This window comes from Microcaecilia unicolor, chromosome 4 (assembly GCF_901765095.1).
Source record: "Microcaecilia unicolor chromosome 4, aMicUni1.1, whole genome shotgun sequence".
NCBI classification, from domain to species: Eukaryota; Metazoa; Chordata; class Amphibia; order Gymnophiona; family Siphonopidae; genus Microcaecilia; species Microcaecilia unicolor.
Genome location: NC_044034.1, coordinates 154,137,382 through 154,158,613, shown reverse-complemented (window position 1 = coordinate 154,158,613; position 21,232 = coordinate 154,137,382). Strand labels below are relative to the sequence as shown.

At 39.9% G+C, this 21,232-nt stretch overlaps 1 protein-coding gene across 2 annotated transcripts in view; it reads right to left on the bottom strand.

The window, feature by feature from the left end:
- Nucleotides 1-19,978, bottom strand: part of LOC115468788 (catalase-like) — a 60,554-nt gene extending 40,576 nt beyond the window's left edge. For both annotated transcript variants that reach the window (XM_030200785.1, XM_030200784.1), the window contains exons 1-6: nt 19,886-19,978; nt 13,133-13,304; nt 11,188-11,298; nt 7,776-7,906; nt 3,790-3,894; nt 999-1,124 (exon numbers count right to left, since the gene is read on the bottom strand). In XM_030200785.1, the coding sequence (XP_030056645.1) occupies nt 999-1,124; nt 3,790-3,894; nt 7,776-7,906; nt 11,188-11,298; nt 13,133-13,304; nt 19,886-19,948 (708 nt within the window). In that variant the 5' untranslated portion in view covers nt 19,949-19,978. The remainder of the gene's footprint in view (nt 1-998; nt 1,125-3,789; nt 3,895-7,775; nt 7,907-11,187; nt 11,299-13,132; nt 13,305-19,885) is intronic.
- Between the last annotated feature and the right edge of the window lie 1,254 nt (nt 19,979-21,232).

The following is a 21,232-nucleotide window of genomic DNA, read 5'->3' as shown; positions in this document are numbered from 1 at the left end:
TTTGAAAATTCACCTGCCTCTCTATCCTTCAAAATAAGAACAATAATAGAAAGGGAAGTCTGCAAAGTAATACCTATTTAGATAAAATAGACTAATACACTACATATACACTAATTAAAATACACTGACCCAAGCTCTCCTTTAAATATTCTCAGTCCCAACATCGTAATTGATGATCCTCACTTTAATCCCCACCTAAAGTCACCTCTTTCATTCTTCAGTCATACATTTGTTGCCTTAAGGCATATTCAGTATTTTATTTTGTTGTGTGTCTCATCTGGTGTTAACTATAAACCCCAAGCATTATGGACTGTCCATTTTTTGAAAATCTCTGTAAAGTACAGTGTACACCTAAAATGCACTATACAAACTATTAAGAAAAATATAATAGATATTTCACTAGGAAATAGTTTGAGATACTATAAATCATATTAAGTACTGTAGAAAACCAGATGCTTCCTGAAGAAACTGATGGGTCCTTTTACAAAGCCGCGGTAAAAAGTGGCCTGAGGTAGTGTGGGCACGTCCTTTTGGACCATTTTTTCTCGTGGATGGGAAAAGGGCTATTTTTTTAATGGGCCAGGAAATGGGGGTGCACTAAAATTAAAACTAGAACGCGCCCGCTTATGGCCTGAGCCCTTACTGCCACCCATTGACCTGGCGGTAAGAGCTCACATGTTAGCGGTGCGGTAACCATGCAATGCTCGCCAATGTGGCTGCACTGCCGATTACCGCTGGGAAAACTCCCTACGGTAGAAAATAGAAAATTATTTTTACTGTGGGATTTGGCGCACGTCAAACTTGGAATTACTGATGGGCGCATGTGCTACCCCAGCGGTAGTGCTGATTTGGTGCACGCAACCTGCATATTAGTCCTCCCGTGGCTTAGTAAAAGGTCCCCTGAGAGAAGTGTAGTAGTGATTACTTCTAAGGGAAAGGACAGAGGTACACAAAGCTATTTGTAAATTATTGTAATTGTATGAATTTACAATGAGTACCTTGTAATGGAATTTGCAGTAAATAGCTTCATCTTTATCATTCACCAGTTTGAACGCATGAACTCCAAAGCCATCAATATGACGAAATCCATCTGGAGTTCCATGATCACTGAACACGTGAGTAACCTGACAGAAGTAAATATGAGGAATAAGATGATGTGAAGGTTTGTAACCAGAAGGGTGCAATCCATGGTGCAATGCAAATGTGAGACAGAAATCATTTCCAATATACCCAGACAGAGGGCTGAGGTTCATTCCTGTCACGCTATGCACAAAATTAGCCCATTTGAAGATTTTACTCTGGAAGAAACTGATAAGTTCAGTAACTACAATCTTTGAAATAATTTTTTATTTATTTCAATTTTCTCTCACCTGACACAATGGTTGTGCAAACAAATTTAATATTCATTCAACCAGTAAAAACCACAGAATAGTACAGAACAAACTGAGGAGCATCTTACTGTGTGCAGACATTGTTATCTAATTTAACAAATAGTTTTAATATTAGCTAGCCCCCGGTCTCCGTGCAGGAAATCCATATATAAGTCTCTTATTTTAAACCTTAAAACAGTGTTTCCCAAGTCAGCCCTGGTCTGGAGTACCCCGTTGCCAGTCAGGGTTTTTAGAATATCTGCAAAGAATATGCATGAAAGAGGTTTGCATATAATGGAGGCAGTGTATGCAAATCAGTTTCATGCCTATTCATTGCGGATATCCTGAAAATCTGACTGGCAAGGGGGTACTGCAAGACTGACTTGGGAAACATAGAGTGTCCTAGAGATGATGGGACAATTCTATAACTCGGCACATCTATTTAGGTTCCCTGAGAACAGGAACGCTGGGGGAGGGGGGAAGATTTCCCGAGCCTGACCTTCTGTCTCTCTCCTGTTCCTGTGTGTCAGGACCCAGGTGATTGCGTTAACGCAATAACCCGGGTCCCAGAATACAGGAGCAGCCAGAGTGACAGACTGAGGGAGGAGAAGAGAAGACACAGGAAGATAAGGGGGTGGGGGTGGCAATGGCAGGGACTGGCAATGCCCCAAGTGGGGAAGTGGGACGGGGAAGTCTCTAATCTGTTTCTCAGCAGCCCTGCCTAAGGATATGCAGTAGGAACCTAACTTGTAAAGGACCTAGGCAGCTAGGTTCCATTATAGAATGCTAGTGTAACCCTGTTTATACATGCCTGAAATTTAGGTGCTTGCCTTTACGCCAGCCATAGAACTGCTGTAAGTGTGAGCACCTAAGTATAGCAGTGACATGTATAACTTACAGCCCTGCCAATATCCTACTCGTGTTCTGCCCCCCTGTACCCTCCCCTGGCAAATACACACTATGGAAGTTAACATAATCTTTGCCATATTGGGACAGACCAAAGGTCCATCAAGCCCAGTATCCTGTTTCCAACAGTGGCCAATCCAGGTTACAAGTACTTGGCAAGATCCCCCAAAAAGTAAGTAGATATTTACAGAATAGCACTAGGAAGAGGAGCCCAGTAGTTAGAGTGCTGGGCTGACAACTAGGGAAGCCTGGTTCATATCATAGTGCTGCTCATTGTGATCTTGGACAAGTCACTTAACTCTCCATTGCTTCAGGTATAAACTCATTGTAAGCCCTCAGGAGAGAGGAAAATATCTAGTGTAGAGAATGTAATTCATTTAAAGCTACTACTGAAAAAGTATGAGCAAGTCTAAACAAGCAACTATACTAGGGATGGGCAACTAGAACACTGGGTTTTTTGTTTTGTTTTGTTTTTTTGTCATTTCCCATATTGATTTTGGGGATGTTCACCATGTTTAAAGAGTCTGCATGCTTTCTAAAAGAGTGCACACTGTGTGCATATATGCAGTGATTCACACATGCATATTGGGCGCCTTCCTTGTAAATAGTGTGCATTTTCTCAAAAGCATGTACAATATTATCATCAAACGATAAAGCACACATTTCCATGCTTTTTCTGCTCCTTTTCATTTGATAACAACATGCAATGATATGGAATAGGTCGTTGGCATTTCCCATACTGTTGCAAGCAAATGGCCATCCCTAAAATATACATACACTTATGCTAGCATTCTAAACATCTACACATGTAGAGGTAAATGTTATAAAAGGCACCTATAAAATCAGCACCAAACAAAAAACGCTTAAGTAGTATTCTATAAGCCATGCCTAAAGTTTGGAACAGTATATAGAATACATGCTTAAGTGGAGAGTCACACATAAATTTAGATGTGGCCATTTGCATCAATGAAATCGTGGTGCAAGTGCTCACACCTAAATTTACGTGCATTGCACCATTATTCTGTAATTACATGCATAAATCAAAGTCATGTCCCCATTCTGCCCTGAGATGTGCAAGACCCTCCCATTTCCATGTCCCTGCGTGTAAACTTTAGGCATGGATCCTGCGCCTAACTTTACATGTGTTGGTCCCAATTAAATCTAATTAGTGACAATAGTTTCTTGTAAAAAAGGCAATTATTGCCACTAATTGGCTTGTTCAATTAAACTGCATGCACAAATCGGGAACGCACACACCATTGTTGATGACCTTCAGAGACTGAGGGGGCAATGCACATGTAGATGTTATTGCCTAGTTTATGGAACTGCCCTCCTCGTGCTTTAACCCTGGGAAGAAGTGAGGATGGTTAAATTTGATTCTATAACACCTTCTGGCACTTGAATATTCAGTAAACTAGACTCAATTACAGGAACCAAAAGATCCAAAACCTGAGGCTGTGGACGTTTCTTGCTCATGTAACAGTAAAAGAAAAGGATAAGAAGCTACAATCACCTCAAACAGGGTCTGAGGGCACAAACTGAAGAAGTCCCATAGAGCGTTGGGATCCTTTCGATGAGTCTGAGGGTTCCTCTTCTGGGCATGTGACAATGAGGGGAACTAAAATGAAACAAAGATGATTGAGAGCATGTGAGAGGCATTGTCTTATCAATAAATGCCAACTTATTATTCTGTCTCCTAGCTATAGTGCAACTGGGTTTGAACTAAATGCAGATTTTAGTGCGTTTACAGCTGAAGTCAAGAAACAAAGAAACATTCACCTCCTTGATAGCCATTATTTGGAGATATAATGACATTTATGGAATTTTGTTTATTTGTTCAAGGTTTTAAGACATTTTTTTTGTTTTGGGGCATTATTGGCAATAGTGCACCTTAATGTTCAAAGTGTGAACTCCAATGCCCATTTTGCGCAGGGCGTGCATTATTGACAACACAGATAAACAACATTTCAGGTTTTTTCCTGTTGTTTCAGGTTAATAGCAGGAAATGATATGTTTAATCAAATGCACATCCCTAATAATCAACAGTCCCTTTCCTAGAGTGTCAGTTTTCCTTATCGTCCATGTCAGACCAGTCCAGACATGTGGGTTATATCCCTCTGCCAGTAGATGAACCCAGAAAAAGAATGCTCAAAATTGACTTCTCTCCCCTTATAGAAATCTAGTGCTGCCTTTCATTCTTCAGTATTTCTCTTTCTGTAGCAGATAGTCTAGACATATGGATTGGTGCAATAGGATTGCTGAGCAACAGGACTGTGGTCTCTGGGTAATCCTTCCCTGACAATGCATGATCCCAGTTGGGCTCCTAGCACTGCATTCTGTTGTCTGATGCCCTGGTTGAGCAGGTTTCCTGGCTCCCAGGTAACAGTCTGTGGTTGAGCAAGTGTTGATAAGTGTGCTCCCAGGACTCCACCTTCTGCTACCTTTGGTACTAGTAAATGTGCTCCTGGGGCTCTGGCCTTTTGTTAAGCATAGACCAGAATTTCAATTTTCAAGTTGCCTATGCATATTGTAGTTCTTCCCCTCTTCCCTTTATTTTTTTGCACTACTTTTTTCATTTATTGTATTAGTATTGTAAAATGCTCAGACAATCTCTTGATGGGCAGCAAACACTTAATAAACTTGGAAACTTATTACATATTTGATATACTGCCCTTAACAGGTCTTTCAGGGTGGTTTATAATAATCATACAAATTTTTGCTTAAAAGACAGAAACAGCTGAAGAAAGACATTCTCAAGTTTGGCCTTCTGCTGCTTTTTTTTTTTTTGCTGTCCTATCTTTAACCACGCAGCCGGTTGGTGGACTGAATATTGCCGCTAACCAGCTAAGTAGCAGCTCCACCCAAACCCCACCATCAGACTACCTCTAACATAGGTGGTTTTGTGACAGCTAGAGAGAACCCATATTTGTGGAACTACCCAGTTAAGTGCCACTGAATATCGGCAACTGGCCAGCTCAGCAGTGTTTAACTAGGCAGGAGACTCTCCTGCCCAGTTAATCCGCTCTGAATATTCACTGTATATTTTTGTAGAAATAGAAAATGCCAGTTTCCAGCTTTGAGGTGGCCAAGATGGAAACAAAGCTGTATCCCCTTCCCCTTTTTCATAATTCCACAACCCCAGTGCTGAAAACAGGGTTTTTCCGTTTTTCCAGTCCCACTCTTCAGGCAGTCATATGCAGTTGCTGCATAGCTGAAGATCTCTTGTGTAAGGTTTGTAACCCCGAGATGGTAATGGTATGTAGAGATTGGAGATAATTTCTTCTTGTGTGGGGAAATGGCTCCTAGGTGAGTCTTGGAGGTGACTGATGTTGAGGAGCCCCATTCATTTAATGCCTCGGCAGCCTGGCCTGGTTCTAGTGTAAGTAGAGCCACAGGAATTACAACCAAATTTCATGGGATCTCCCAAAGTGGTGGCTGCTGAACACTCTGTACCAGTTTCCTTCTAGTCTAGGGATAACTGCCTTCTGGAAAAGTTCTGGACATATTAGTGGGCTAAGAGCTTTTCTGACCAGGCACTTACCTACTTTTCCTCAGGAAGGTGGTCTGTGAAAACTGGTTTGCCTGGATCAGCTCCCTGTTTTTAAATGGCTGAGTGGAGAGCATTCTCTTTCATGACAATAACAGAGGCATTCATTATAAGGTTGTATAATGGTGCTTCTGGATGCTTTTCTGTCACTCATAAAGTAGACTGCAGCAGTGACAGAATTTAACTGATTAATACAACCAGAGATTTGGTGCCCTGTTTCACTATCAGAATGAAGTCAAAGACATAGCATTATCTATTCAAGTCACTGCAACAGAGGGAGATTTTTGTACCATAAAAAGTCCATTCCTGGTTATCAAGGACATTGCTAGATATTTTTCTTTGGTAGATTGTTAGCTGGCACACAACTGTTTATTACTTAATGCTGACAAATTGGAGGTGTTATTGGTGACTTCCCCATCACATAATTTTAAGCCACTTGGTGAACATAAGAATAGCCATACTGAAGCAGACCAATAGTCCATCTAGCCCAGTATCCTGTGACCAATCCAGGTCACAAGTACCTGGCAGAAACTCAATTAATAGCAACATTCCATGCTACCAATCCCAGGACAAGCAGTGGCTTCCCCCATATCGGAAGTCAGAAACAATAGTGCATCGCATTCACATTATAATAGCAACTAGCTCATTCCGTTTTCGTTAGCTGCTACCATGACAGGAAAATGCCTTGGCGAACCCTTTTGTGCATGTCCCAGTTTACTACTTGCGCGCTAAACTGGCTAGAACCAGTTTAAAAACCATGTTACTGGCTCATTAAGTTTAGTGCATCTGGCCCTTAGTAGCTTCCTTGTGGGCCCCCTAATCCTAATATTGTTGGAAAGAGTAAACAAGTGATTCACATCTACCTGTTCCACTCCTCTCAGTATTTTATATACCTCTATCACATCTCCCCTTAGCCGCTTTAGCCTTTCCTCATAGGGAAGTCGTCCCATCCTCTTTATCATTTTTGTCTCCCTTCTCTGTATCTTTTCTAATTCCACCATATCTTGTTTGAGATGTGGTGACCAGAACTGCACACAGTATTCAAGGTGCTGTTGCACCATGGTACAATACAAAGACATTATAACATTCTCAGTTTTGTTTTCCATTTCTTTTCCTAATAATTCCTAACATTTTATTTGCTTTCTTAGCCGCCGCTGCACATTGAGCAGAGGATTTCAACGTATCATAAACGATGACACCTAGATCCTTTTCCTGAACATTGACTCCTAATGTGAAACCTTGCATCACGTAGCTATGGTTTGGGTACCTCTTTCCCATTTGCTCACATTAAAAATTATCTGCCATTTGTATTCCCAGTCGTCTCATAAGGTTCTCTTGCAATTTTTCACAATCCTCTTGTGATTTAACAACTTTGAATAATTTTGTGTCGTCAGCAAATTTAATTACCTCACTAGTTACTCCCATCTCTAGAAAAAGATTTGGAAACCCTTGTATGAGGTCTTCAGCATTCTCCTCCAAAGTTACGGACCTTTTGTTCTGGAGACAAAGTTCTTTGAGCCCTCAGCTACTGGGGGAAGTATTCCAACTTTGGACCAGAATGGAGTTTATCCTGCACATGCAGGTCACTTAGATGGCACCATCATGGGTCCAGCAGTATTTTGTTTTAACAGATATTCATGAGGCACCTCAAAATATGAGAACTAAAAGTATCCATTGCCCTACTAGGGCTTCAGTATATGGCTTCTCAAGTCAACCTAAGCACACCCTTGGAAATGCTGTCTCCCAATGTATCTAAAAGCACATGTATTGTGGGACCCTACTTCAGCTTTTAGATTGGTTCAGGGTAGTTGATTTTCAGTCACCTTTGACCTAAGTACATTGGTGTTTAACTAGGTAAATATTTTTTGAAAATTGCCTTAATAATATTTAAGTAGCACCAAAATATATTAATGCAAATGTGTATCTACCAATGTTTCAGAAGATATACTGACCAAAATAGGGTCTCTGATAAAGAAGACAGGGGCATTGTTTCCAGCAAGGTCCCAGATTCCCTCGTCTGTGTAGAATTTCACTGCAAACCCTCGAGGATCTCGAACAGTGTCAGCTGATCCAGCTTCTCCAGCTGTAAAGAATCAGAAAATATGTAAATATCAGTCACAAAGATACAGATATGCTGCAACAGGAAAATCAAATCTGTAATAATGATCTGCTTCTTTTAGCTGGCTCAGTAATCCATACATTAAATTGTGCCTTGTTTGTAAATGCAGTCCAATGTAAAAGCAGGACTTTGCACATAAATTACAAAATCTCTGTGCCTGTTGAAGAACTTTAGATCCACAATGGAATAAACCAAACATCTCTCTAACGGTGTTTCCTATGTTTCCAGAGGAGCCATCCGTTTCCTGTGAGTTAACTTGTGGTTATATCTGCACATTAATAAGAAGCTGTTTATAAATGGCTATTTGATTCTGACTGTATAAACTTTTGATGCAATCTAAAAATACAACTGGTTAAAATCATCTCACCCCCCCCCCCAGCTCAAATATGTCCATAAGATATTGCTGGGCACACAGATTTAGATGGACCAAAAATCTACTGCTTATTTCTGGGATAAGCATCATAAAATGTATTGAGCTTTTCTGGGATCTTGCCAGGTATTTGTGACCTGGATTGGCCACTGTTGGAAACAGGATACTGGGCTTCATGGACCTTTGGCCTGTCCCTATGTGGCAATACTTATGTACTTATAGTTTCTGGTTCTGATATCCTTGGATGGTCCAATTGATGCAGGTTGCTGTAGGCTTTTTCTTTGTTGTCTAGGAAGAGGGTTAGATGTAAATATATATCCAGCTCCGATCACAGGGCATGAAGAGAGTTATTTATAATATGAAGGGAAGATAAAAGTTTCCTTTCTCCAGCAAAATAAAAGAAGTAAGTTCAAATTAAAATTGAGGACTGGTGCCTCAATACAGACTGAGCAGAAGTCATTAAAAGTTTGAGTTGTAAATAAGCAAAAACGGTATTATTTAATCTAAGTTGCAGAGCTTGATGTGATCCAAGGGTTGATCTCTTCTTGCCCACTGGCTCTTTCTGACAAAATGGTGCTGCCTGATCCCTAGGGATAATGTTGCCAGGCTGCCAAATAAGGCCACTTGCTTAGGAGAGCTTCCTTTTTCATAATTATTACCAGAGAGGTATGAAAAGAGACAACATTCCAGTGCTTACTTATTATCTTGCTGAATTTCTATGAAAAACTGGAGAACCTTAAGGCACGGTGGCCTTGGAACTCAGTCTGAATGCAGGTGATTAAAATTGTTTGTCCCTGAAGTAAATTTTTCTGAAGTTAGATCATCATACTATTTCTGTTTCACTGTTCAATCACATTTCACCTTACAGGTAATTCAATGGTATGAAGCTCTCAAATGAATAAGTTTTAAGGAATTTGGAACTCACTTAAGTGTTTGTGTTTGACAAATTCACTGAATGGTATGCAAGATGGTAAAAATCATATAAAAATTTGTATTGAAGGGAATTTTACCTTTCACTTAAATGCAAACTACAGGGCTCAAATCTGTGTTAAGCAGCTAATGCAGGGTTTTCAGCATGATAAACAGTAGCGCAGACCCACACCACTGTCTAGTGTGCTAAAATGGGAGCCTTTGTTAAAACCCCAGCATTAGTTATTTAGAAGATTATTATTAATAATAATAATAATGAATTCTAATTACTTTTCTCCTCACAACAGTGAGAATACATCCTATCATTGTGTCAGTGCAATCTGCAGTAACCACACTGGCCATAAGATGTCAGTATCATCTGTTATAATAATAGCATACTGCCACCTTTTGCCAATCGTGATGCCTCTAGATTTTATATGACTAAATTGGACAGCTACAGGTTGAATGGTTTGGGGGATAATGTGTAGAAAGGAACAAGTGCCCCCCCCCCCCCCCACACACACACACATACAATTTATGACAAAATCCTAAGCTTTCTGGGAAAAGGTTATTTCAACTTCTCTCTTTTAGATACATTTACCTATTCTGTTTGTTCCGCGGGCAGATAGAGAAGCAAACAAAAAAAAAACATAAGCAATTTTTTATGGAAAAAAGTATCAGTAAGCCTCCATGCATTAACTGAGAGAGCAAAAACCCTTATGATTTAGGCTCATTAAGTTTAGTGCATCTGGCCCTTAGTAGCTTCCTTGTGGGCCCCCTAATCCTAATATTTTTGGAAAGAGTAAACAAGCGATTCACATCTACCTGTTCCACTCCTCTCAGTATTTTATATACCTCTATCACATCTCCCCTTAGCCGCTTTAGCCTTTCCTCATAGGGAAGTCGTCCCATCCTCTTTATCATTTTTGTTTCCCTTCTCTGTATCTTTTCTAATTCCACCATATCTTGTTTGAGATGTGGTGACCAGAACTGCACACAGTATTCAAGGTGCTGTTGCACCATGGTACAATACAAAGACATTATAACATTCTCAGTTTTGTTTTCCATTTCTTTTCCTAATAATTCCTAACATTTTATTTGCTTTCTTAGCCGCCGCTGTTTACAAAGCCACACTAGCGGCTGACGGTGCAGTATTGCTGACACAGCCCATTCACTTTGAATCGGCTGTATCGGCAACAGTTTATAGTTTATTGGTACTTTCTATACCACTCAAACTGGTACAGCAGGACTAGGCGGTGTACAATATACAGTACAAAAAGGGGAAAAGGAATTCCACCATTGTGATAGGAAAGAGCAGACAGTCACCCTATAGTAGGACAATGACAGGGGGTAGAGAGGGGGACTAAGGATTAGGGGAAAAGTAGCAAGTGAATAAAAAATAGTTGGTAACAGGACAGAGGGTAAAATTAGTCGGCAAACCTCAAGTTTCTGGGACTCCGAACGCATGTAAAAACAGCTTGTAAAAAATGCCGCACGGCTTTGTAAACAGGGGGCAAATATTTATAACCAGTAAAATTTATGCAACCCAGTTTTGCTTTCAGTAAATGCTCAATGTTTCAACCCCGCTTACATTGTAAGGAATGACACAAGCTACACGTGTTATACCAGGACAGGTTTATCCACTCCTGCCCTAGCTAAGATAATGTTCAAGCACCTTTCTGACCTCATTTTCAACTTTCTTTAAATGAGTCCCTTATTTTCTTCCGCCTGTTACTGTTCCATCTTTGCTTATACCCTATGCTGTCTATTAAAATGTTTTATTGTGTTGACATTTCAATGTAGTTTATTATGCCATACTTGTACTTTTATTTGAATATTTGCCTATTACTTATGTTTGACTTATTCTTACGTTACACTGCCTTGAATGAATTCCTTCAAAAAGGTGGTAAATAAATCCTAATAAATAAAGGTGGGAAATTGCTAAGATGAAGGTGACCAGACTTACATGCAGTGGAGAATCGAATTGCAATTGGAGTCTTTTTTCCAATATGCTCAAATACTTTAGCCTTGCTATATTTTGTGATGTCGTGTGTCACTTGAAAATAGCCAAATGCTCCTGTAACAAAACAATACAAAAAATTAATATAGAAAATGTAGGACTTTTTCAAATGAAAGAAAGCCCACAGGAATTGAATGGGATTCCTCTCATTTGCCATGCTGGGAATTGCTAGCACAGAGACCCTTAGCATTATTTCTGAGCTCAATTTCAGTTTACTTCAATTTGGGACATAGAACAATTTAAGACCAAAAGATACTCATCCAGTTTGGTGAATAAAACAATCACATCCTGTCTTTAAATATAAATTGATGTATACACAGAAGAACAAAAACTCTTGCAGGCTTGCAATCACACTGGCAACAGCAAAGGTGACTCAAAAAGGAAGACTGGGCAATGCTCTTGAATTAATCTATAGACTCGACAGGCACCAGTCTTGCGAATTGTTAGACATTTGCTCCTGAATACCACCGTCTATATCTATTGGCAGTTATTTTATCTTCCCACCAAGACCTACATTCAGCACTGATAGATCTACAATCCTAATTGGAGTTGAGACATATGCCACATTAACAGTATTGAGAGACTCCTGATGCAGACCCGTTGGCCAAAACATGGCCGTGTCGAGTCTATAGATTGTTCAATAAGCACTGAATTCAAGAGCATTGTCCAATCTTCTTTTGAGTCACCTTCGCTGTTTCCTGTGTGATTTAATAATAAATGGGTCAGTTTTCAGTGGCAGCAGTCAGTCTGCCTTTTAAAATGCCATACTAGCATTTAAAGAATACACAAATTTAGTACTGATTCATCGATAAGCAGCTTTTCTGAATATATGTATAAGGTGGTTACTGGCTCCAGGTATATGTATACTGGTAATATTCAACCAATGTACATATAGTTATAGGGGGAAGTTATCAAAGTGTACTACTGTTAAAATGTGTTCTTTTACTGTTAACCCCCAGTTATTAGTAACTAGAGGGTCCTTTTATTAAAGTGAATTAGATTTTGCAAGTCTAGTTTTGTCTATTTTCTCCAAACTAGACTTGAAGGTACGCATTGTTTATTATTAAATGGTCTTTTTCAAGACCATTCTACTCGATCAATTTGGAAGTGCTTCACATTTGGAATTTACAAGTTCATCCATTCTTTTCAGATTAAGACTTCTGAAGCAGGCCTTGTGGCCGAAACACAGCATTGTGTTGAGTCTTTATCAATAAATATTTTCTCTACATAAGATTGTCTTCTTTGCCTCAGGACTAAAATCTCCACATGTATCCCCCATTTTACAAAGGAAATACAGGTGTATGGGGGGAAAAATCCACATTGGGTTTTACACCATCTCAAAAGCATTCATAGTTTGTTTTTTTAAAGTGTTCCTTTCAGCCAAGGTTTTTTTCATGAGGTTATAAGGGAGTCATTCTCCTTCATCCCATGTAGTTTAATTTCACCTCCATAACGAAACCAAGTTAAAATTGTGGTCTCAGTACTTTATTGGCAGTACTTGCACGTGTAGATATGTAAAATGGGAAAGCTACATTCTGAAGTGGTGCCACTTCCATTCCATACATATTTTCAATGTGTATATTTGTAAAATAGCTCCTTCTGCTTCACATACTAACAAATAGCATATGCACTTCTACATGTATTTTAGAAAAGGCTCTGCATTGGCAGATTCTGTTCAGAATACCAGAGCAGTGAGCATGTTCCAACCTGGACATCTCAATTTTGATCTCTATGTTTAATGCAAAAAGAGCTCTTAATTTAGGACAAAAACCAGAAACTTGAAGGTGTACCAAGCCTGCCTCCTACAGGGTATAAGCAGCCACAGGCTAGATGAGGTGAGCCTGGGATTACATTAATAAATACAAAATTCCCCTTCTCTAAGCCAGCTCACCTGCACCCTTGGCATGCACAACTCTTTCCGGAATCCTTTCCCTGTTAAAGTGAGCCATCTCTTCTGTGAACACCACATCTTCAACCAGGAGCGGCCCACATTTTCCTACTGTTTTAATATTGAGCTTGTCTCCTGTTGGAATCCCTGATGCAGTTGTCAGCACATCAGGAGTCTAAACACAAAGCCATAATTATTACAATATTATGCACATGATGCAGTATGATTAACATTCACTGTATTCATGGTGTGATTTCTTCACTAACTGTATTTATGAGTAGTGTAGTGGGCAGCTGGAGTCACCCTGTTTCCATCCACCTCCACATTTTGGTTAATTTAAACATGCAAAACAGCAATAACAAAGTCTCCCAAAGATGCCTCAAAAAATAAATAGAATTAATATAAAGGAAGGACCCAAATGGTAGTTCTTTGCATCAACTGAAAAAGGGAAAAAAGAAACTTAGAAATAGTGTTTTGCATATGTTTTTAAATACAATTTTGTATTTGTTCTGTTTTATTCTATCTTGTTCTTGGTATTGAAATTGTATATTAGTCTTTTCTTATATATGTACCTCTCCAACCATAGAAATAAAGGGTGGTAAGTATGTATCTTCTACCCCAAGTGTTCAGCTATAGTCTTTTACTGTTGGGGTTTTTTTTCTCTTTTAAGCAAATAAAAACAAGATCAGGATCAGAACTGATATACAACGACTCCATTCCAGTATAGCTCTTGTGTGTTGCTCTGTGTTTCTCCATGAATTCTGAATACCAGTATTAGCTGTGTGTTTTTATTTTTATAAAACAAGATAAAATAAGAGTAACAAGTCCTTGCATAAAGTGCCTTGGGATAATTGAAGACCCAGGATCTTGGTCAGCTGAGTCTGTTTGTCCTGTAAAAGTTGATACCACTGTTTCTAAGTTCCTTTGTGCACTCCTTGACGTAAAAGCATAGATGTACTGTTTGGGCCCTTCTTTTTGGTAAAACACAGAAGTTATACTGATCCCTGAAAGCCTCACACACTTCTCACAAGGTGGATGAGTGACACTTCTCTTATATAACGTTCTCCCTAAGGTGTGTGGGAATCAGCCATCCGGGTTCCTGCTGGTGGGGTCAGTGCAGTACTATCACAGTTACAATGACATAGAGAAGGCAAGTCTTGTGAGACTGACAGGAAACCTGCCTATCCTAGGCAATTAAAACACTGATCTTGCTGCACCACTCTCAAAGGCAAGAATATTGGCAATATGTTTGATTCACGTTAGAGGGAATGTAACTTCCTTACACTAGTTTTATAAGAAAAAATGGTGAAGCTCTACCAAACAGGAAAAATATCTGAACATGGTCATATCTAATGTCTAATAGGTATGTGCACAGGTGAAAAAGCTTATGGAATTTTTTAGACAGTCCTGATTGTCAGGCACTTTTTTGGTTTGTTTCAGACGTTCATTTTAGTAAAGGGTAGTGGATTTGTAATACCACCTTTCTGTGGCACAACCAAAGCAGTTTACATATATTACATGCAGGTATTTCCTCTCTCCCTAGTGGGCTCACAATCTAAGTTTTGTACCTGGGGCAATGGAGGGTTAAATGACTTGCCCAGGATCACAATGAGCTATAGTGGGAACCGAACCTAATCCCCAGGTTCTCAGCCCAACTGCACTAACCGTTGTGCATTAAAAAGTTTTGATTGGAGGAGTAGCCTATTAGAACATTTAGTACACATAAATTAATTGTACACATAGAGGCATATTTTCAAAACACTTTGGGAGGCTAAGTGCTTTGAAAATATGCCTCATAGTAATTCTAAGGTAAATACGTTTTAAATGAGTCTTGCATGCACTAGGTTTTTAACAAACCAAATGCATGCTAATGAATACACATCCTTAATTTCTAATGTCAAGAGACAACAAGTAACAGGTCTAGGAAACACAACTTAATGTTACCATGGACCAGGGATGTAGTCAGATACCCAGTTTTGGGTGTGTTGAGCCTCAAATGGTTAGGCATCTCCCCCTTGTGCTCTGGCATTTTTTAACTTCTCTCCCCCAACTACTTTGGCACTTTTTAAATCCTTCAGGGCTGGGTTGGCAGTGAGCAACAACTTATACTGACGGCTTTTGCCATCCCTGAGCCTTCACTATGATGCAACTTCCTGGTCCCATGAACAGGAAGTTGTGTCAGAGACCAGGAAGTTATGTCATAGGGAAGGCTCAAGGACAGCATGAGCATCTGGTAAGAATTGCTGCTTGCTGCCATCCCACCACTAAAGGATTTAAAATGTACCAAGGGAGTTGGAGGAGGAATTTAAGAGATGCCAGATTACTAGGAGTCTTCAGCTGATGGGGCTTAGGGATCCCTACCAGCCACAAACCAGTTATGCCACTGCTGGATGGGCCTGAACTCACCCAGACTCAGCCATGGCTATTCCATTGCCATGGAACACTGACTAGCAATGTTGCTGCCCCTGAAACCAATTGGTTGAGTATCAGCAGGTTTAGTTGTGGCCAGGTATTGCCCAACAAAGCCTTAGAGTCATATGCAACTACATGTTTAGGCAAAAGTCAGCATCACTAGTTTTGGTAGCTATTTACATTAGAGCTTGTAGAAGGACATAGGGAGTGTGGTTTAGTGTTGAATTAAGTGTGGGAACTTGTACACTCATTCACTTGTAATAGTAGCAAACCAATGAAGAAGATATCGCCAACTGATGGCTGGCAGCTGGTATATATCAGTGTGGCTCAGAATAACTGCTCAGACTGGATAGGCCAGTTGGTCTTTATGTTCAGTCATTTATTATCCTGAGTTTAGTTTTGTGAGATCATTTGATATACTGCCGTAAGATTGCCAAACCATGTGAAAATCAAACTTTATAAGGACACACCTACAGAGGGAACATTTATACAGTATAACAACAATATTGCTCAACGCTGAAATGTACTTAAAATGTGCAACAACTATTTGAGCAAGATTTAGATGCAGTCAAACGATTATTCTTTAGGAATGCAAAGTCCCTATTTTGTGGGGCAAAGGTATGGATGTACTCAGATGTTGCCAAGCAGACGCAGGAAAGAAGAAGGGCTTTTTTAGCCATAAGAAAGGAGGCCCTAGAAATAGGTGCCTCTTTTTACCTGAATTATCCCTGCAAGTGTGTAATAAAGTACCTAGGGCTTAAATACAACTTCTTCAATCCTGAGCATTTGAAAACATTTGTAGATTCAAAGAAACTTTCTGTAACTTAAGTATCTAACATTGGGTTGAGTTAATTAGAATTCTGGAAGGCGTGTAAAGGCTATATACTTGTTCAAACTATACCTTAAGTTTTCTTTCTCCTGGAATATTAAGTAACCTCCCTTCCCCATAAATTTGTGGTCTAAAGAAGATATATATGAATTTTGGTTGTACATTTTTGCAGCAATTATGCTTATCTGTATTTCTTTACAAGTGTTATCACTTGGATGTAATGTATTAAAAATAAAATAAAAAAAAATGTGCAACAACTAAAAGCTAATAAAAGATAGTTTGATATGACCTCAGTGGTGGCTTGTTTCACATGAACCCTCTCTACTCATGATGCACCAACATCGTCATCCTATATAATAATTCTCACCTCCAACGTTCTATGCTTGGGACCGTGGCTCCCTGGCTGCAAGTGGTCTGCGAGGCAGACACGAACGGACGTCACTGACGTCAACACAGCTGATTCCAAGGCAAGTGGAGGAGTAAGGAAACTCCTCCTACTGCCTCGGAATCAGCTGTCACCCCCCCCCCCCCCGGCACTATGGCCCCCTCGAAACCCACCCCCTCCCGCGAACCTGTCGATCCCCCCCCCCCGGAACGCCAAAAACGGCCGCCGCCGTTGTTGTGCTACCTTCCCTTCCCATAGGTTCTTCAATCATCTTCTTAGAAAGTTTAACTCCGTGCGTCTGAGACGCACGGAGTTAAACTTTCTAAGAAGATGATTGAAGAACCTAAGGGAAGGGAAGGTAGCACAACAACGGCGGTGGTGGCGGCAGTTTTTGGCATTCTGGGGGGGGGGGGGTTCGACGGGGCCGTAGCTCGGGGGGGGGGGGAATTGCCTGCCTAAGGCCCGTTTCCTTGCCTACAGAAACGGGCCTTTTTTACTAGTTGGTCAATATTACAGTCCAATATTCCAATTAACCTTTCATTTCACCTTACAAACGTATCATCTCTTATATTTGAATCAATTACTGCACTTATCTCAGAAAATGCATTTCCAATACCACATGCAGGAGGACACTGCAGGCAGGACTCTTAGCTGCCATGGGCCATGTTTCACTACCACTTCTTCATAAGCTGGTCCTTCAATGCTGTATGGGCATCATTCCTACTTCTCAATGTTCCATATGAAAATGCAGTGGGAAAACCAGTAGAATGCCAGTGTACACAGAAAAGGGTGTAACTAGCATGGACTATGAAGCAAGAATACCTCTGTATAAATTACTGGTGGTACCTCATACATAGATCCAAAGGAGCCAGCTCTGTCGGTGCTGAGCAGCACCCTCAATATGAAACTAGCCCCTTCATTGTCTCCATGAAGGAGCAATTTGTATTGTGTTTGGCAACCCTAATCATTGTCGGCACCAATCAATGTTGGCACCTATATCTAGAGCAGTAGTTTTCAACTCAGTCCTCAGAGACCTCCTGGCCAGTTGGGTTTTCAGGATATTCACAATGAATATGCATAAGAGAGATTTGTTTACACTGTCTTCTTGGTATGCAAATCTCTCATGCATATTCATTGTGGATAGAGTGAAAACCTGACTGACCAGGTGGTCCCTGAGGACTGGGTTGAAAACCACTGGTCTAGAGCAGAGGTTTTCAACTCAGTCCTCAGGGCACACCCAGCCAGTTGGGATTTTCAGGATAGTCCCCATGGTAGTGCATTATGGCATGTGGGAAGCACACGTTAGTACTTACTGCCTCTTAGTAAAGGGATTCCTTAATGATTAGATGCCATCAAGCAAAAGAGTAAAACATCAGAAGATTTTTCTTTTGGTTGTGTCACCATTGCATTGTTTGCTTTAATGAAGGAGATATTTGATTATAATTAACAATTTTCTGTCATCTCAGATTTCTTTTACCACCAAAACATGCCATAATCCTGATGTGAAACCATTCTGAAAAGAAGATTTGTCTACTAAAAACTATGGGGCCCTTATACTAAGCTTATTGCATCTTAACACGGGACTTTCCTGCATGTTAAGCATTTACCCTCGGATTCTGTATCGGTCAACCCAAAGTTGGGCATGCAATTTGGGGCATGGATCACAGAACCACATGCAAACTAATTAGCTATTAAGTGATGACAGTCAATTATTGATATTAAGCATTTAATTGGCAGTAATTAGGACTTAATGTGCATATCTACCCTATACCCTATTCTATAACGTGCCTACATTTCACAGCGCAAAACTCCAATGGAGATGTGACCATAGGAGAAGCATGGGTAGGTCAGGAGTATTCTCAGAAATTAGGTTCAATTTTATAGAATACCTGCATTTGTGCATCTAACTGCCATCAGTGGACGTGAAATTGACATCAGCCTTTGGCAGGCATAAATGCTCATGCTTGAAGTTAGGCTACGAAGTGCATGTTAAGCTACTATTCTGTAAAGGTCGTTCTGTGCAGGGTACCCTGTACAGAATACTAGCTGAGCACACATCATTTCAGCGCCTATGTTTGGCACCAATTACAGAATCTAGCCTTTAGGGCTTTTTGATATTTAATTTTTTTGCAGGTCCTGTGCAAAATTTTCCATTAGCACATGGACATGAACAGTGCGGGAGTACTTAACACCTCCTATTTAGGAGGCGCTAAGTACTCCCGTGATAGCTCAGCATTAGTGCGCACTAATGTGAATACGCTAGTTGATTAACACTTCCACACTTTCCTTTATAGAATATAATAGGTACTTTTTGGTGCCTAAAAATATGTGCCCATTTGTAAAATTGCCCTTTTATTTCCTGCTAAACCTTCAGAAGCTTGTGGCTTACACAGTTCGCAGTCATGAAACAATTTACAATGACTGGGTAAAATTAATACACCAAGCAACACACCATATAATAAATAGCAAACAAATGATAGCAAAATAGAAAAAGACTAAGAGGCCTTTTTACTAAAGCTTAGCACATGCTAACAAAATTAGCACACACCAGCTGCTAAGCTTTAGTAAAAGGGCCCCTATATTTCATATACAAATACTCATTCCCATTCCACTCCAGCTCAATCACCTCTTAAAAACCCCGTCTCAAACATAACAATTTTCTAACATCAATCATCAGGATTAACCAAACCTATTTATACTAACTGATCTCTGGTCTGTGACTGTTAATACAGGGATCTCCTCAGATATATTTGTGATATTACTCTCTACTCCCAGTTTCATTCTTAGCTGCCTGCTTTCTCCCTTTTACTGGAAAAGTCTCTAGTATTTGATAGTAGCTTTCCAGCTTCCTTATCCTGTCAGGCTGCAAGGAGTTTAGCATGTCTAACTCATTTTTATTAAGAAAATTTTGGAATCTTGTAATAATTTTTTTTTAATTGGATTATTTTATCTAGCAAAAAAAAAGTAGAGAAATAAAATCAATTTAAGAAAGTGCTTTTTCTAAGCATGCAAGAAAGAACTCATTTGCCAAGATCAACTTAACAATGAAGTAGAGTAATGTTTAACTTATACATAGTAGCTGTTTGCAAATGATGAAGTCGGGTAAATTGTTATTAACATAAAACAGTACCTCACAGGGTTTGCATGGCTCCATATGTTTCTCTTCAGAAGGTCTGCCTTTGATGCTGGCCATGTTGTATCACTTGCTCAGATATAATATGTCTGGTGATACACACCCATATATATAGAGATATATTACACCTGAGAACCACCCTTTTCTCAATTGGATGCAAGAATCCTGAGTCACAGCATCATTTCATGCAATAAGGGTGACTCCCATTAATGCATTGTTTGGGTTTCAGAGTCTACTACACTAAAATCCAATGTGAAAATGTCAAAAGCACATAAAATAGAACTCACTCTTGTCATAGTAGATCTGCCTTTCTGTAACTTAAACACGACAATACTTTATTTCTTGAAAGGTGGGACAAATTATCTTGGTAATAAACCTAAGGAATGGGCAGAAGGCATTGTGCAAAATAAACTTCAGGCAAAGATTTCGCAATTAGTTTCTGACCAAAGTAACATTTAAACAACGTGAAGGACATAGAAATGCTTTAAAGGGATGCAGGCAGGTTGTGGAAAATAAGTATGGGGAAGGGGTAATTTTCAGAATGTTTACATTGCTAAGTAAGCATTGGTCTGTGTGACAAGCTTGTTCAAAACCTGACTTCTCCGACAGTCTTTCAATGTGGGAGAAAAGCGGATGATTTATATGAGGTTGGGGGGAGGGGACGGACTTTGTGCAGGGATTTCTTTTTGAAATCCCGTTCATAATTTGCACCTGCTTCAAGGCAAGTGCAAATTATGGGGCCCTTTTACTAAGATGCACTATGAATGAACTTACTTAGTCCATACTAACATGTCCCTAAAGTAAGGCATTTTCCATTTTTTAAAATTTGCAGGTCATGTGTTGTTATTAGTGTGTGACAACTGCAAATAATTAAAATGGGAGCACTTACTGCTTCCTATTTCAGAGGCACTAAGGGCTCCAACATTAATCCTGCGTTATCTGGTTAGAGGGAAATTCTATAAATATTGCCAAAATCTAGGCTTTGAAAAGATTGGGGCTCAGCCAATATTCTATAAAGGACACTGGACAGGACTTGCGCTGATAGAGAAAGGTGTGAGTCCAGCGCCCAAAGTTAGGCACAGGGCAGCCAAATTCTGTAACTTGGCACCTAACTTTTGGGAATGCTTATGATCCACTCAGGCCCCTCCCATGGCCATGCCCCCTTTCCGATTGTCACAACAAAAGTTAGGTGCCAAGTTATGCAATAGTGTACAGGGGAGATCCATGCACAATTTCAATTAGGCACCAATCAAGTGGCCAACTGGTGCCTATTACCTCATTAAGTTGTGTGTGGATCTTGAATCTGTACGCAAATTCTGGCACCTAATGGTCAGCGCTATATAT